Here is an 18,804-nt window from a genome sequence, read left to right as displayed (position 1 = left end):
TCCAAATATATCATTAGGCACTTTCTTTTGTAAGCATATCACAAAAGAACAACTGCTTATTTTACAAATTACATAGCAAACAACAACACTGTTGGCTTATTTAGTCCAACCTTTTTGAAATTGCTTAACTAATAAGCAGCTCAAATCACATGGTTGCCAAGAATAAAAATTCGTCTATTGTGACAGATTTCTGGAAGTACGTACGAAATTTCCAATTAACTTTCATGGCGTCTTTGTTTGTAACAAATACACTATTTTTTCTATTTATTATTTTACTTTCAAAAGGTATGAAAAATTATACTTTATTTACAATGAAGTAAAAAAAATATTCTCACCAATGATTGCAAAGAATTATTAAACATTTTCTATTTTAACAAAATCTCTATTTAGTCCAGAGTTGCCAATGAAAGAAGTGCTTATTTTATTTGTTCTCTTGCAACATCCTTACAAAAGAAAATGCTTATTATTAACACATGAAAATAAAAAAATTCAAATTTTTTATCATAATAGTGTGGCATCATATTATAGGCCGACATTCCAGTATAGCAACGTTGCCAGGACAGAAACTTTTAAATTGTTCAATTAAATTCCAGTTTATGCTAACTGGTCATATATGCCCAGCAGAAAATTTGAAACTTTAAGTAATGTATTTATAAATATTTATTTTATGCATATATTATTTTTCATTATTTTGATCTATATTTTCGAATTTTTTATTCTTCCGTTTGACTAAAATTTTAAATAGCTCTTTACTCTATAACTGTATAAGTAACATAATTATATTAAAACAATGTCTTCATATAATTCATTTATGAAAATACTACATCCTCTGTATGTATCAGACATAGCTCTTTAACTTGATAATTGCATATTCGTAGTAATATCATAAGCAATTAAACGCACCTTTTTACATAAAAAATTGACATTTAGCTCCATGAGAAATTACATAGTACGTACTAAAACTTAATATCAGCAATCAAAGAATTGGTGGATATTATAAAACAGAAGCCTTAGTATTTAAACAAAAAATATATCTAAGTCAAATAGTATAAATCACTCGTATACAATTAATCACTCGAAGAATTAACGGTTGACTAAAAGTAATGGGTTATTATACGTACATTAATTACACGTTCCTGGACGATATAAAGTTTTATGCTTCTGATACGGATATCTTATATTGCATGATAAAAATGATACATTGTTTTAATACGAAAATAGGCAGAGACTTAGTTTTAAATAAATACTAAAGCGACAACATGAAGAAAACCAAGGTAGTTGAAGACAATTCCCCGCATCTCATTAGCAGTGTGAATAAAATCTCTCGGACTTGAAGATTTGTCGGTAATAGTATTCCTAATACACCTTATCTCACAGGTTGATTGAAAAGCTAAGTTTATATGTCCATGCAAATAATAATAGTGGAATCATACAAGAAATATTTTAAAAGGATAAAAATAAAATTTTTAATGCCTAGCTTTTTGTCAGTTGTCTAACTTTTTGTTTTTTAAAGGCTCTTCTTCGAGTCTGAGAAATAAATGACTCCAGAAAATTCAAACCCATAAAGGGAATACATGCATACGAACATCAGCTAAATCACATAGATCAATAAAATTCGAATTGATAGCTCTGAAATGAAGGATTTTATAATAGATGGAGATTCTTTAGTGGCACTCTATGACAAAATAATAGTGACAATCTTAAATCTTGTTCAAAAAATCTTAAATTATTTGTTAAATAATTTGAAGAAGATATAGTTCGGTGATGTGAAGAGATAATTTAACAGATAATATCTGAATATCTGAAAGCCCCTTCACCAGTCACTGATACTCGACAATAAGTTTCTTACAGGTCACTTATATTACTACAAATAGTAACCACTTTAAACAAAGTACAAACAAAGTAAACTCCAATGAAACACAACTGTATTATTTAATTAGCATATACTAATCAGTAAGCCTGATATGCTATTGTATTAACAGTATTGTTTAATTAAAATTTACAACTAATTCACTTCACGAAGATTATGAAATGTGTAATTTTAGCAATAAAACGTAATCTATAACTATTCAGTGATAAACATCGCTTTACGGATATTGGCCTCATGCTCTACATAGAAGGACAATATATATTACTGGGCATTAAGCCGCTTGTCATATCTGCAACTGAGCTAGTATCCAAACATTTCATTGCAAATTTGGAATTATTTTAAGTTGAAGATCTGCTATTCGGAATACAAAAGGTCGTTTTATAAGACACTTACAGCATTATCTATAAATTTATGAATGTGGGAATAACATACCAAAAACAACAACTCGTAATAGCGTAGAACTTGGACTATGATCTATTAAAGTGCAACCTTTTAACATTTAATACCGCGGGTATTTTATAAAGTAAAGTTGCGAAACAAAAAGCATTATAATAACAATGATAATGTCATTGAACTATGAGAACACTAATACCCACCATCCAGAAATAATTTTTATTGCATTCATTATCATTCATCATGGTTGAGGGAAACCATCAACGATCTGTAGGAGTGGTAAACATATATGTAGATGTAGAACATTGAAATGCACTTCAACATAGCATATATTCCATGATGTCTTCGTCTAGACAGGATATTATAAACACATTATTTACAATACAGTGGAAACCATGGTTGTCTATGGTAAGCCAACATCCCGTTCAAGAGAAGTATCCACCTAAAATACTTAATTTTGGATAAAATGGATGTTTTAATTACGGAGTGAAGTATTGCTTTTAGGTAAATTATACACTCAAGAGAGATGACTATTCATCTGACGAGTATTCGTTAAAAGAGTTTTCACTGTATTAACTTTAAAACTGCAAAAGCTTTACCCAATAAATAAGCGAAGCTTTTCAAACTATTCTGAACTGTCAACAGTGAAAGCTTTCCCTCACTGATGTTTTTAAATTGCATTCTTATTATTTTTCTTATATCCTGACGGTCCATAAAAGTGAGAATAATTTTCCACACACAATTTCACACAACATCCTCCGATTCGAATCTTCAGAGCTTCAGTTTGCTTCAAACATATCACGGATTCGGTACGCGTAACTGTGGAGACCGCTCACAGCTACGAAAATGTAGGTCGGCAATTAAAGGAAAAATTGATTTTGAACCATAAAATTTTATGCTGAAATTTTATTTTTTAATTTAATAATAAAGGAATATGCGATTAATAATTGTGCTAAAATCATTAAATATATTATTTATAAATCAAAATTTATGTTAATTAGATGTTGTTAATGTGATGAAAACTACGAAAAATTACATAGTTTTATGCTTCAAAAATTATTTGCAATGTAAAAAATAAATTAAATTAAATGTAATTAAATGAACTGAAAGGACTCCGAATAAAATGTGATAAGGTAATTATTAAAAAAAAATGGCAAAATAAAAAAAACATGAGCAAATTTTATATAATATATAAATACGAAAAACTGTGAGAAAAGTACTTAATTAAATTACTATGACAAAGTTTTGGATAATTAAAACAAATAAATTAAGTGTTTACAGCGGCTTTAAATAATACTATTAAGTATGACAATTAAGTATTGTTATTTTTATTGAAAATATATGTAACTTTCAAGAATTTGTAACGGAAAGTATATGTCTTGAAATTGTCTATCATGTCAATGTCTCTCACTTTTTAGGTCATGTCTGATAACCTTAAAAGTTTTATTAAGTTAACCGTGTCAGATAAAATTATAACTTACACAAGAAAATAATCGAAATAAAATAAATTAATTGAATACAACACTATTAGTTTAATTAAAATTTATGTGACATCTAGATAGTTCCAATAATTAAAACTTTTAAATGGTTTTTATATAAAATTGTTCAAATTCCATTGTTATTTTTAGCTTCGAAAGCTACCGTGCGAGACCCATTAAAACCACCTTTTAGGAGCTAATAGTAAAAAATCACAGTCAGACCATAATGGTACACTACACTGTGTAAATTTTGTATTATTATTCAAATAAATAAACCTATTGTAAAATTAAAAGCAAAACTTTTAAGCTCTTTGTGAACTTGATGATTTAACTAAGAATAGAGAAAAATTAATATTAAAATGGTTAATTATCCGAAATTAATTGATTTTAATACCGGTGGTTAAAAATTAATCATCAATTTTTCATAAGATTTAATACCTCTTATTACATCAAAGCTGTATCAATGTGTAATTTATATACTTTTATCAAAACAGAGAGTAGTTCGATGCTACTTTGATCCATCCATCGATTCGGTTCTAAGGGGCTTTCATATCTACGGTTCTAAGGGACTTTCGTATCTCCGGTTCAAAACAGAGCTTACAAAATCATAAAAGTTCATTTCAATTATAATCCAATTAGAAAGTCGGAGATTCCTATTTGAAGAAGTTTCGATGCAGAACCGATTCATAGTTCGGATATTTTGGTTACATTTCTATCTCTGTTTCTCTTTCTCTGGATTTAATGTGTCTGTTATTTAATTTTGTATAATTATTTATTTTTTGCAAAAATATGATATCATGGGGTATAAAATTAATGACAAACAATTATTAGATGTAATATAAAGAAATAATCAAAATAGATCAACTTAATTAAAATTCACGTTCAAATCATATATAGCTTTAGGTTAAGAAAGTTAAGAAAGATCACAGTCGGAAAAGAGTTAATAATGTTATATATGTATATATATAAACTGGATTGTCCGTCAAGTTTGTACAGATTATTCAGTAGGGGTTCACAGTATGTCTTACAGCAGATGCCAAAAATATTTTTATATAGAATCAGTGCTTCTTGAAGTCGTCGAAAGAAAAAGCATATGGAATGAATATTAATTGTAAGCTTGTGACAATAGGTAAAATTCTGTAAAGTCGGAGAAAGTTAACCAATTTTACTCTCAAAATTAAATGATAGTTACATCATATAGACCAGATAAGTGATAATCTGCTTTAAACAATCTTTTGTCTCTCCAACGTGTAGAACCGATCAAAGTGAGAGAAATTAAGTCTTAAGCTGTTACTACAGTAAAAAAAGTCACTGATCACAACATCAACTGTGTTTGTTAGATCGCGTTTGGACCAGATGCGATCGTGTGCTAAACCAGTTTTTATATTTATCATATTTTTTGGATTTAACACTACTTTTTTCTGATAAAAAAACAATTTTTAATAAACACACGACAGTCTTCTTTATCCATTCTGTTGAAAATAATCAAACTGCAGTTAGCAATACTCATTGCTATCAGTAAAGTAATTATTATGATATCACGAAATGATCCATGTATCATTTGTAAGATGCTACTCTTTACTCAGGAAACTAATAAGTGTTATTGAGCATGTGTGACCATGAATAGGAAAAAGAATCTTTATCTGTCAAAACTGTCACCTCCGTCTGGACCTGGGTTAATGTTTAATTAAATTCCACTCAACCCATCTACACCTTATCATCGTTCCCCATCACTCCCAACCATTTTCTCACACATGTAATCGTCTTCTATATCTTTTGTAGTAGTTATTGTTGTTGTTATTGTAACCCGCCGGGACCTGCTTGTGAAGTCCCTTTGGGGATGATTGAACGGCGCTTGGTCGTCTTCGATGAGTGGCTCCGGGACGTAGACCCGGCCGTTCTTGGAACCTTCTACATCTTTTCGTGTTATCTGCTTACAGCCCAATCCTTCCAATTTCACTTTAAAGATGTACATATTTCATTTAAAAAGTTCATGGCATTGAAGAAATTTTTTTCCTATTATTCTAACATACACAAATTATAAGTTATGCTATAATGTTGCTAATATGTTATCATTTTTAAATAACATTTTTAATACAACGCTTCTTATATACTTATACTTCTTATATATATATATATATATATATATAACTTAAAAAAAATATATAATTAACTTTAATACTAATCAAGAGCTTCTTTTGAAATAATTTCAAAGTCAATCACGAATTTCGTTTACACTTGCTTTTATTTTCTTTTTCTTTTTTTTGATGTAAATATATTGTATATAGTTGACACAGATTAGTTATGTATATAAATATATAATATACACGAAAATATTTATTTGCGTATACTTTAAGTATATACTATATATACGTATATATAAACTCTACAAAATTACATTAAATATTATGCTCAAATACAAATTCTACAATTCACGTTAATACATAAGGACTTCATTTTGTTACTTTTTCGCATAATATATATAATATATAATATATATAAAAATAGTTCAATAAATTTGTGCTTTAAGGCCAATAGTGTAAAATGTAGTCGTTGATTTTAAATATTGTGCTTCTTAAACTTAGGCCAAATAGAAAAGAAACTAGCATAAAAAATACTTCTCATGTGAAAAAATGTCAATAATTACATGAAATTATTACCAAAAAAAAAAAAATACATATATATATAAAAATAGGAAAGTTGCGTTGAATTGAAATAATATTTTAATAATTGGATAGTTAATAATTATTATTAGAATTATTGTTGTTGTTGTTGTTGCGCTTAAAGCAATAAATAATTTTGAATGAAAGGCATCTTTGGCAAGCTCAGATGTTAGTCAGCCTAATTTTGTGGTGCTTGTGTCACAGCTTCCTTAACTTGATTAGAACTGCTTCCTCCACCGGAAGGCATTACCGACACTGTAAACGGAAAACAAAATTGATTTTATTCAAGTTCAGATAAAAAAAATTATAAAAAAAAATTTTTAATTCGTTAACCTGACTAAATTATTTACTTACTTATGGATTGACTGACTCTGACTACGTTAATATCGAAACTCAACTTTGCCAAACCTAATTTCCTGCCAATCAATTATTTCTTTTTTAGGATGCACAATTTAAAGAATTTTGGAATTGGTATAAAGAGTCTAAATATCTTACATTTATTTTTCCGATAAAATATGTATTAAATTAGTTAAAGAGTAGCACTGTAAAATAGAATAAAAGATCAGTTTTTTCGCTTAAATGTCATTATTTTCTTTTTTTTTTAATGGTTTAAACCTTCACCCAAATTTGATTTATTTTAATGGAAATATTTAAATTGTGATGAATTCTCAAAGCTTTGTTTATATTTAATCAAATATTTATTTAACGTTAAATATTTTAGTTTATACGTGCTCTTATTATTAGTAGTCATTAAATAAATAAAGATTATTTGGGACATTCACAATAAGCTCGGAAAACACTGTTTTCCCACCAACTTTTACACATAATTTTTTTGTGAAATTACTCAAAGTATACCTTGAACTAGCTATTTGGATTAACTAACTTATTGGTAACCTAGTATTGGTAACCGAGTTAGCAAGTTCTGTAGTTTAATATCCTTACTGGTTACAAGAACATCCCAGAGCCACTAATCAACCACGACGACCAAGTGTCGTTCACCACCACCAAAGGGAATCTGCAAGCAAATCCCAGCGGGTTACACCCATAATATCCTAACTATTCCTCTACTCTACTTAGGGTTTCTAATGACGAGTTCATTTGTATACTACTTTAGTAGTACCCCCTAGGACCTATAGTATAATTTTAGCAAATTTTTAATAAAGACTTTATAACTATATCTGTAGTTATTGAACACAACTTGGGTTGCAATTGAAAACTTGGAAATTCAAGCAACGAGGATATGAGGCTATAATGTCTTGAGATGTTGCCAGGATTGGATTAATTAACAGTAGGGAGTTTTCCAGAACCAGTTTATATAAAAAAAACAGTTCTTATATTATGATTAGGTATTTTATTAAATAATAGAATGACACTTATTATTAGCTCTTAGCAACAAGCCAAAGAAAGGAGAATTAACTTTAATAACTTTAACATAACAGATTTTTGTTGCACCAAAAATTGTTATTTTAAAAAATAGGAAAATTTATCAACCCTCAATCAACATAAAGTGTCAGTAAGTATTGCGAAAAAAAACGTACTATACTAGGTAATAAATATAAGTCAGCTTGTGGCTTTAATATTAATCACTTATACTCCTAAATGCAATGATAGATTTGATCTGTCGAACTCTCTGACCGCTAATTGACCTTTTCAACCTATTAATTCCATACGAAGTGTTCATTTTCTACTCATTAATAGATAATTGCGGTAAAAATTATAATATATGCCATAAAGGCAGTAAAATACTAAATGGTTCAAAGAGTGGTAAAGTCTACGCTCTGCACAGAACACCAATCTCCGCACGCCACCCTTTTAACTAATACAAATAATCGCGACAAAATTAGTAGAGATTTTTCTCGTCGTTCTATATACCGATTACTTTTTTCATATTAAAAATACATTAACACTTATTAAACCGAAGGTAACATGAATAAGGATAATATCATCGCAACATCATCATGAAGACCACAGCTTAAACTTACAAGGTTCTCAACAAGCGTCATCCACATTTCTGTGGGTAAAAAAAAACGCCTCTCATGTGCGGCAAGAACTGTCCTGGTTTAATTAAGTATAAGTGGTTGGTTATGTAGAAACCCATTTGATCTTGAAAGGCAATCACACGAAAGGAAGATAATAAAATATGTACCGAAAGAATAGGAGATGATTATATAGTAGATAGCTTAAATAAAGAATGGAGGAATAACTGAACTTACACTAAGTCCAAATATGAGATACTTTTATAAGATGCAGTCATAAATTAAAACACCTTAGGTTGCTATGTGTTATGGCAGGTAAATAGATTAGTAATACCTTAGCGATAGTGCTAAAGTTAGAAAACACATTGCGGATTGCTATGTTTAGGCGTGATAACTAACTGTTTGTTAAGTGTCTATGCCTGATCCTTGATTGTTGTTGTAGCCCGCAAGGATCTATCAAACAAATAACATGAAAGGAATTACAAGACAAATACCTGGGTTAGGACGTGGATAGATGTTGGTTATATAAGAACGAAGTGGTTTTTTAAGGAATGAAAATGTGTTAGGGAATTTTAAACTGAAGTCAACCAGGATCAAGACGGTAAAACCTAGCCACTTCTATTGAGCAGGTCTTAAGTTTGATTGAACTGAAGTTTATTTGAGCATTAGAACTGGAATACAGCTGGGCGATATCAATAGGAGTAGCGTTGCGGTTATGGGACATATTGGGAATTGACGCATTTATGCGTGACAAGTAATTGTTTAGTACATGGCTATATCCTGACCTCAATTCAGTCGTGACAGTTCTTGCTTCTTGTGCGGTTCCTCTTGGCCTTTCATGTGCAGTAAAAACTTACCTAGTTAGAAAAGAAGCACATGAAATAACAAAAGGTATACCGAAAGAATAGGAGGGAATTATGCAGTATAGTAAGGCTAAAGAATATATGGAGAATAGCACTTGGTCGTCGTAGAGCCGATAATTGTTGAAACCAAAGGTATTATACAAGCAGGTACATGTTTGTTTTGATTTATTGCCGTAAGTTTTGTTAGTATAATTAATGTAAAATTTACAAATCTAAACCTCGAATTATCAAGAAGTAAGCTATGTCGGCGTAAAGCGAAATAGGAGAATATTTGATAAAAACATTTAAATAAAAGCCGTTATCAAATCAGTGTGCCTGAGTACTCAGAATCGCGACAAAAATTATACTTTTAGAATTTATACTTATAATTTCAGTATTCGTTTTTCTGCTTAATGTTATTATTTAAAAAAAGCAATTAAAATCTATATTTGACTAACACGCTAATCCCTTGAACCTCAATATTAGAATTATTTAAAATTGCATGTTTCTACACCTTTCCATATAATTATTTTACTTTAATTATTTTTAATTGAAATTATTGTTAAACAAAGTTATTTTTAAAGCTTGTTGCGCAAACTTTTTTGTTTATAAGCGCTTTGGTTTGTTTAGTTTAAGTTAAATGAAGTGCAATATAATTTTTTATAAGTTTGTTGAATAAATAAAAATAACTAATTATTATACTTTCTAAACCTATTATTCTTTTTTGTTAATCTATCATTCGTATGTGAAATTTTCAGAACTAAGCAAGTGCTTTGATTAGTATAGTAAATGAGTAATTCCCACCAAAGATTAATGGCGTTATCATGTTCTCCACACGAAATTCAATTTCTATTGAGTTCGCAACGATAAGAATAATTTCAAAATTTCGCTACTTACCGATAATAATTATTAACAGTACAACGCCAATGACTCCCATTATTATCATCATTTTCATGTTGGCCCACCATTGTTTGCGTTTTAATTTTCCAGCCTGTTGCTCGAACTGTGAAGCTCCTTGTTCGAGCGCATCGGCGCGTTCACCCAACTCCGACAGTTTTTGATCACGTTCCAAGACCTTTTCAACGTTCACCTTCATAATACCAACGACTTCATCGACTTTGGCCTGAGTCTGCTGTAAGCGCTTCTGGGCATTGCTTTGTTGGTTGTTATTGCTGGGATACGATGAATTAGGAGGTGGGGGTAGAACAGGAATACTGTACATTATTACTTAGTGAAATGATAACAATATAGGTTTTTGATAATTTGTCTTTGTATATGCATATTAACTAAGCGGGTTAATGAATGCGCGCCGCAAGGGTGAGCGATAAGAAATGCAAATACTAATACATATTATCAAAACAATATAAAAATTTAGTTACTTATATGTAGCATGAAATTATGATGATATACAGAATGAATGAAGTTATACAATTTCAGGTAGAATGGAAAAGCTAACTAAATTTTATATATGTACCTATATGTACACTTACTCATTTGATCCCGACGCGGTTGGCACATCATTTCGGTTATCCATTTTTATATGCGATATGTTAACTTGCAAATTAAGTCTAAAAAAAATGTTAAACAAATTTTAGCAAATCTATTAAATATATGTAGTATATAAAAATAATATTCTTAGCATATTAATTATATTAGCACGCATGCCGACGTCATTAATATCATGTGGATCCATTGGATTACTCATTGGCGTAGACAAAACCTCGCCCTTTGCGGCAAAAGGTCAATTTTACACAGCTCACCTGTGCACTCTTATTTCCACAAATCTATTTTTTATTAAAATTATTAATCTCAACTCCAACTCTTTCAATGCGTATGAATCATTGGTTAACTTTCGATGTTATTGGAGCAAATACGGTAAAATAAAGAAAAACTTGTTGCTCTTTTGCTCCCTTTTACACTGCATTCTTTTTCACGCACAAATGAAAAACCGAAAATTATTTCCAAAATTCCTTAACTTACCACGGCTTTTTAATATTTTTTATAAGTGTATTTCTTACACACAAGATTTTACTTGCGTTCTTATTGCTCTACAAATACTAAAATAAACACAAAGTAAATCAAAAGAAATGAAAATAATGCTGCCGAAGAATTTCCAACGCAATGATGAATAACTGACGGTGTTGCCTTCTTAAATAAAATTTTAATAATACTAAAAATTTTGTGTAAATACAGCGTTGCATTTACCTGTCTTAAAATGTTTGAAATAATGCAATGTCATGTGTGTATGAAAATTTAAATGTATGTACATTAAGACATGACATGCTATTTATATCATTTTATTTCATTTGTTCATTACTTAATAATTCTTACATAGATTTGATTATAAAAAGTGTTAAGGGTATTGACAGGCTATGTATTTATTGTCCATATGAAAACTTATAGTACATTCACACTGTCTCATTTAAGCGGTTTTGTTCATTAACGCCACTAATAAGAATGATATACTACACAAATTGCTTTCATGTTAATCATATCATTATCAATAAATTAGCTCATTTAAGGCGAAAAATGTCGAATGCAACTCGTAAAAATAAATTTCCCACAAGGGAAAATTTCAAATATGTGTCATATGTTTTATATGTAGTATGTAAACACACAGCAGCTGAACTGAAAACAAACACACTTCCTCAGTAAGTATTTAATAAAATCTTTATTTTTATTAATTAAATATGTATTTGATATATGAAATGTATATAAATGATTTAATATAACAATTATATATATAAATTTTTTGTGTGATATATAATTAAGTGAACCTTATGCTTTGTTCAAACACACCTTAATTTCATAAAAATCTTAATTTTACCTTCGTTTCAGCGAAGATAAGTTATTTTTACCATACAAAATTCAGTTTTGACATTAGAATGATATTAAGGAAAATTGCCCTAATTTCGCTGAAACGAAGGTTCAAAGGGTCATTTTAAGTGCACCTATGCGTAAGATAAATATCAAGTAAAAGATAAAGTTGAGATAACAAAAAAATGACATTTTTTTTTCAATAAATGTCAGTGACAGTTGACTTCAATAAAACCGGGAAATATTTTCAAAGTAGTGCATATTATTAAATTTAAATATGGAGAAAGAACAGTAACTCTTATTAATTTAAGATATAGTCAAAAGTAATAATTCAAATACCTGAAATCCACTAAAGCTAACAAAATTACTGAATGCCATCCACTATAGTTATAATAATCAACTTTTAGAATTTCCCAGATACAAATGGTGTTTGGAGCATGTAATTTTTAACATTCGATTTGTAAACAAAAAACATATGATTTCCTTAATTTGGCGGATTATGGACACTTTCGAAATGAACTTAATTTCATTTATATGAAATTAAGAAAATTTGGCTATCTGAACATAGTATAATAAAAGTTTTTAAAAATTGCTTCAGCTGCATAAATGAGCTCATTGTAATGTGAATGCTTACTCATTTATATAAATCAGCAAGTGCTTAAATGAGACAATGTGAATGTACTATTAATTGAAATAGTATAAACGTACTTTTAAACTTTAGCGGTAAATATAACATCAAATTAATCGAAATTATTAAACCAGAGACTTTCGGCAACTTTTAAGTGTGGCCAAAAAACAGTGTGAATGTACTATTATACTAAGTTTACGCCTACACCATGTTTTTACTGAGACAGTTTTGCTAATTATGGACGGTAATGAGGATAATTTAATATACAAAGTGTTTTAATGCAAATAAGCTTATTATAAATAAATTAATTCATAATTTATTGTTTTAATGATCAAAAATTTTAAATAATAATTCTGTTTTTAAACGGTCTAATTTATCAATAGTTAAATAATACAGATCGCATTTTTTAAAAAACAAAAAAAAATTTTTTTAAATATGATTTATTTAACTATTGTTCAATTAGCCCGTTTAAAAACAAAAATATTATTATATCAACTCATTTAATTCGAAAAATGTCGAATACAACCCTTTAAAAAAATTTCCCACAAGGGAAATGACCAAAATTTAAAATATTTGTTAAATATTTAATATGTAAAATGTGAAAAAATAAGCTATTTCATATGCATAAATCAGCTCATACCAATGGAAATCACCAAATCTTAATTACATTAATATAATTAGTTTTCGCTGCAGTAGAAACATGATATTAGATATATCGAACTTTTTTAGAATATTTTTAAGTAAATTTTGTTTTGATTTTAAATTAAAATTTTTGTATTGCTGCATATCTACCCTTACACTTAGATGTACCGAATTACTTTAAATGCATCCAAACCAAAACGAACGCTTACGAACTAACATATTTTTGAAGGCGCGGTTACCTGCGAATGTTGGTTCGTTCGCAAGCTTTCGTTTTAGTGTGGAAAAGTTGTCCTATATTAGTCAATCGAAAACGACAGACTTTGATTTATGGAACTACTTTAGCATATTTTGATAAAGATTTTGTATGAAAAATGCTACTTATCGTTGCATATCGGTCGAGTTCAGTGTAATAGTCTAAATATGATACTAAGATCTGAACAAATTTTTAGATTCATGTCAACACAGCAACTGACATTCATATAAAGTATTAATTACCATTTGTTATATGTAAACTACATCACTTTTTTACAAAAAAAATATGAAAATATGAAAAGCCATAATTAAGATTAAATTAAGATTTGCTATGTGAACAAGTTTTTAGTAAAGCGAACGAGCAAAATTAAAATCCAAATTACAATTATTTGTGCGGTTTGAATAGATTACTAAAAAATTTTAATTAATAGAACTTATAGCATACAAAAATCATGTACATATATATTTCGTTTAAATTTCGAAAAATAATAATATTTTATCTAAATACAAAGAGTTAGCTCTAGTTTGTGCTATGAGAAAAAATTAAAATTGTAGTTGTTAATTTTATGATTATTTGTTTTCTTATTTTCTTATTAAAAATTTTTTTAAATGAATATTGCTTTATTATTATAATAAATTTTTAACTCCATGATTTAAATTACAATAAAATACCTTAATCATTAGTTATCACTGCTATGGATTCATTGTATAGCATGCTACCGAATATTCTCTAGCATGCAATAAATTACAATAGAGCGCTTTTTATAGAAAAAAATCGCAAGAAATAAGCGTAAGTTAACACATGAAATAAAACTATTTAGATTATGCGAAATGAATAGTAAAAAACAAAAAATAAAAATAAATAGAAGATTAAACCTTAATTTGACAAGACATACTTATGGATGGAGAATTTTATTAAATGTTTGATATTTAATAAAATACTAATCATTCGCATGTGTATTTACATATTAAAGCTTCTGAAAATTTAATATTAATTTTGTTCCTTGCTGCAATTTTATTTATCTTTTTTATTGTACTTTTTCAGAAAATAATATAATGTTAATAAGCTAAAATAAGATCAGACTACTGAAATGAGGTCCAGCGTTGTTGTGAGGCTACTACTCCTTGTGGCCATTGCAACAATAGCATCATTACTTTTTCTAACAAAATGTGGTATTGGACCCGATGAAAATCAAAACAATGGTAAACCATAAAAAAATATTGATAACGATATTACTATATATTAAAAAACCAAAATAAATCTTAGGTCACCACATCATACGGGAACTTCGTTCGTTATCTGATGAAAAGCAACCCCAACCTTATGTCATGTCTTCCATAAGCGTGTTTCTACAACGCGAACTAGAATATAAGCAACAAATCAAAAAACTTAATTTAGAAATTCAATATCTTAGACAACATATCGACCAGTTAAAAAGTAAGTTTCATAATATTTTACACTCTGAACTTAACATAAAAGCTAACTATGAAATTCACTATCTTTTCAGCAAACACAAAAATGATTGAGAATCCAACGACAGCAATGTCCACGCGAAGTATACCTGGTAACACTACCTTTAGTACCCTCAACATATTGAGAAGTTCCACTAAAAATATGAACAGTATGAGTAGTTCCTATGACTGCAGCAGTTACATACGCAAACAAGTCGGAAATGCGGAGATATTACACGGTCTACCACTGAATAATGAGTACGAATTAATACCCTTTAACCATTTCACTTTTGCGCGCATGTATCCTATTGAGATTGGTTTGGGTAAGCGAGTTGTAGAAAAACCGATCGGGTATAAGCGTAAGGATTTATTAAATGCCTTGAGTAAAGCATTGGAGAGTATTAATAAATATTTGTCCAATAAAGCAAACAAGAAATCTGCAAATTTTCACAATGAAAGTGCAAAACTAACCATGGATGACTTTATAGAGGGCGTCTTTCGTACTGAACCTACCACCGGTACTCAATATGAGTTATATTTCCGTAATAAGCGGATGACTAAGTTTAATTCTATGAGTTCGAAGAGCAATAAGATTAACAGTACAAATAGTTCAATTATTAAAGTTCTACTTATGCGACCTTTTGCACCAATGCAAACAGTACAGGTTACCCCAATGCTTACAACCTATAGCAAGGATATTTCAATAAATATTATTTTACCACTCTCGGGTCGGACGTCTACCTTCAAAAGTTTCATGGAGAATTTTATGAAGTTAATAATAAACAATGAACAACATCTGCATCTGACTGTTGTTTATTTTGGAGAGAAAGGTCTAAAGGATGTCCGTATTATCATGAGCCGAGCTATAAAAGCAAGTAATGGTTTGTACTCCTCCCGCATGAAACTGCTTGCACTTAACGAAACATTCAGTAGAGCAAAGGGAATACGAGTTGGTGTTGAACGTGTAGGGAATAATGAAACAAAAGAAGATGCTCTACTATTTATGTGCGATGTAGATGTTGTCTTCAATGCGAAATTTTTAGATCGTTGTAAATGGAACGCAGAACCCGGGAAAAAGGTATATTTTGATTTGAATAAGTTTAAGTTCTGTTTGTTAAAATAGATATGATTGTTTTACATTTTTTTAAAAAGTATAATACTCAATAATTGAGAATCCTTATACTTATTTTTAAAAGTAATAAGGACGGACATTTGAAATGATTTCATTTAATTTCTTTTTCTTTTTTAATGGTTCCAATTAGATATAACAAATTTATATACCAACTTATATTGATGTATTCTTATAAATAAATTGTAGCCACAATGAAAACAGAATATATATATTTAAAGATAGTACTAAGTTGATCAGCTTGACTAGTGAAACTATCTAATATACATTCTGAAGTATTTTTCTGAAAGATCTGCGAAATACCTATCTATATTAGTTATAAACTTTTCATTTGATTAACATTTTAAGAGAGTATTCCATGGTGTGAGACGGACCAGAAGTTTAATAGAGCGAAGTCTGTAGTAGTCCATACTTTTATTCATTGATTAAAAAAGTATAATTCTGAGCAGTATAAGTTTGTCGGTTTGCAAGATTGAAAGTGATCTTGTCAGGACACTCAGGAAAAGCTGAGTTCATACCACTTCTTTGTTGCTTGTTTTGAAAAATGGCAGTAGAATCGATTGCTATTCATTGTATTAAATCGACGTTTAAAATCTTTTTGATCGTTTCTAAACAGATCTAGATAAGACATTTTAATATGTTGTTATTGTTCAATGGTTATCTTTTTATATTAATGCGATGAATGTGTGTCGCATTTCAAATTGGCACCCATGATCGTTGATCGTTAACCATCTCTATCAAATCACGAACTTTTGAAACCAAAAATAAAGTTTTTGAGACGATTTCTGGTTTTCAAGAAATTTTTGTACATTCTTCATATGGGTCGTTTTTCAGGCTTTAAGAGGTTTTAGAGACGATTTCTGGTCTTCATGAAGTTTTTGTTCATACTTCGTATGGATCGTTTTACAGGCTTCTTCTACAAGTAATTAACGGATTATATTTTTCGAAAAAATTCATTACTTTATCATGAATTTTCACTGTCGTTAAATATTTCTTGCAAATAATTTGATCACTGCGCAATATCCAAGTCTCTCCGTTGTTAAGAAATATATTAAAGCATAAATTCAGAATGGCGTGTGAAGAAAGTATGGATTGACAGATCGAAATGATCGAATTCGAACATTGAATTTTATCTAAGTTCTTATGAATTTAAAATTTCATCTTAGTTTCAGTTCTGTTGACGTATTATTTATTAATTATAGGAAGATTTTTTAATTTATTAATATAAATTAAATTAATACTGAGGATTTTTATTTAATAAAAAAAATAGTAAGATATATTATAAATACTTAAGAATAAGAAGTTCCAATTAAATAAATAATTATGTATATTTTTAATTATGTTACATAAATATAATATATAATACTAATATTTCAGGTGTACTATCCAGTAGTGTTCAGTTTATATAACCCTCATGTAGTGTATACACTGCAAGGCAAAAAAATACCATCAGAAGCGGAGCAAATGCAAATTACACGAGATACTGGGTTTTGGAGAGATTTCGGATATGGCATGACTTGTCAATATAAGTAATTCATTTTAAATTGAAAACAATAACAAATATCACATGCTAAATATTTATAAATAATAGATCTGATTTTGTTGACATACGTGGATTTGATGAAGAAATTGTAGGCTGGGGTGGTGAAGATGTTATGCTGTTTCGAAAGTATGTCCGTTCGAAAATTAAAATTGTACGTGCCACTGATCCGGGAATATTTCATATATGGCATCAAAAGGTTATTCGTTTTAAATATATTTAAAATTAATAAATATAATTTATTTTTATACTTACCTAATAGACTTGTAATGGTGTCAATGGCCAACATCTAACTGCCGACCAATACCGTGCCTGTATAAGATCACGTGCCCTTAATGAAGCATCTCATGCACAACTGGGATTCTTAGCTTTTAGAGACGATATTGCAGCACATAATAAAAATAGTTCAGCGACCTAGTTTTATTAATTATTAATACACCTATTAGATCCTATATTCTTATGCCAAAAGAGAACTATAGACAATACTAAAAAAAACCTAATATTTTTCAATCTTGTACAAGTTTCTTCGTTATTTATTATTGGTTGTATCACTCTAGTACAGACTAAACATATAAAGCAAATACATATATATATATATAATGTTCTTTTAAGATATAGCAAATGTAGGGAATTGGCTGTGAAAATGTTATAAAAATATTGTTAATCATTAAAAAAAAGATAAATAGCGAAAAATATTATATTTAAATGCGTTGTGTTTAAGATAATTACATAGCTTATTTTATTTAAGCATTTGTTATAAAATAAGTAGAGATTTGTATATAGGATGCTTATTTAATGAATATTTTATTAAATGAAATTAAAATAATTTAATTTAATAAAAAGAATAAAATAATAAATTGGAATTTTAAATCATATAAATCTAACTAAACTTATTTTAATATATAGTAAGACTTGAGCCTCCATATATGCTTAAGAATTTCTAATTTCCTCTTATAGATAATGTACCGATTTAAAGATATATGCACAAATTTTCATAAACTTGACTATATTATTAAAAATTAATGATTAATAATACTCAATAAATGCCAAGATAAGATTAGGAGCAAGCCATCGCAATGTGGCAAGAAAGATGGAATACAAGATGGTAAAAGTACACAAGAA

General features: G+C 28.9%; 2 protein-coding genes across 6 annotated transcripts; one reads left to right on the top strand and one right to left on the bottom strand.

Annotated features, from left to right (window-relative positions):
* Positions 1-3,308: 3,308 nt before the first annotated feature.
* LOC119679725 (chondroitin sulfate N-acetylgalactosaminyltransferase 2) lies at positions 3,309-18,373 on the top strand. Its single transcript, XM_038092222.1, has 7 exons — positions 3,309-3,396; positions 14,607-14,764; positions 14,829-14,999; positions 15,070-16,091; positions 17,520-17,671; positions 17,734-17,881; positions 17,945-18,373. Exons 2-7 carry the CDS (start codon positions 14,653-14,655, stop codon positions 18,098-18,100), a joined length of 1,761 nt encoding a protein of 586 aa, XP_037948150.1. The 5' UTR covers positions 3,309-3,396; positions 14,607-14,652; the 3' UTR covers positions 18,101-18,373.
* Positions 6,412-11,424, bottom strand: LOC119679726 (synaptobrevin). Of its 5 annotated transcripts, XR_005252421.1 has the most exons (5): positions 11,203-11,424; positions 10,713-10,790; positions 10,120-10,436; positions 6,759-6,946; positions 6,567-6,659 (listed from the first exon to the last, which is right to left on the bottom strand). XR_005252421.1 is itself a non-coding variant. In XM_038092225.1 (4 exons), exons 2-4 carry the CDS (start codon positions 10,754-10,756, stop codon positions 6,583-6,585), a joined length of 396 nt encoding a protein of 131 aa, XP_037948153.1. In that variant the 5' UTR covers positions 10,757-10,790; positions 11,203-11,345; the 3' UTR covers positions 6,412-6,582. The 5 variants fall into 5 exon arrangements, 4 of the variants coding, with proteins under 4 accessions (XP_037948153.1, XP_037948151.1, XP_037948152.1 ...); XM_038092225.1 differs by lacking the exon at positions 6,759-6,946 and having other exon boundaries at positions 6,412-6,659; positions 10,120-10,394; positions 11,203-11,345; XM_038092223.1 differs by lacking the exon at positions 6,759-6,946 and having other exon boundaries at positions 6,571-6,659; positions 11,203-11,421.
* Positions 18,374-18,804: the final 431 nt, after the last annotated feature.

This window comes from Teleopsis dalmanni, chromosome 2 (assembly GCF_002237135.1).
Source record: "Teleopsis dalmanni isolate 2A chromosome 2, ASM223713v2, whole genome shotgun sequence".
Classification (NCBI taxonomy): domain Eukaryota; kingdom Metazoa; phylum Arthropoda; class Insecta; order Diptera; family Diopsidae; genus Teleopsis; species Teleopsis dalmanni.
The sequence above is the reverse complement of the archived record's forward strand: the minus strand, read 5'-3'. Positions and strand labels throughout refer to the sequence as shown.

Coding starts and splice junctions, on each gene's coding strand:
- LOC119679726 (XM_038092223.1), bottom strand. CDS start 10,756: ATGGATAACCGAAATGATGTGCCAACCGCGTCGGGATCAAATGA. Junction 10,437..10,712: donor ACCGCGTCGGGATCAAATGA/GTAAGTGTACAT, acceptor AATAATGTACAG/TATTCCTGTTCTACCCCCAC. Junction 6,660..10,119: donor ACTGTTAATAATTATTATCG/GTAAGTAGCGAA, acceptor TTCCGTTTACAG/TGTCGGTAATGCCTTCCGGT.
- LOC119679725 (XM_038092222.1), top strand. CDS start 14,653: ATGAGGTCCAGCGTTGTTGTGAGGCTACTACTCCTTGTGGCCATTGCA. Junction 15,000..15,069: donor ACATATCGACCAGTTAAAAA/GTAAGTTTCATA, acceptor CTATCTTTTCAG/CAAACACAAAAATGATTGAG. Junction 17,882..17,944: donor TTCATATATGGCATCAAAAG/GTTATTCGTTTT, acceptor CTTACCTAATAG/ACTTGTAATGGTGTCAATGG.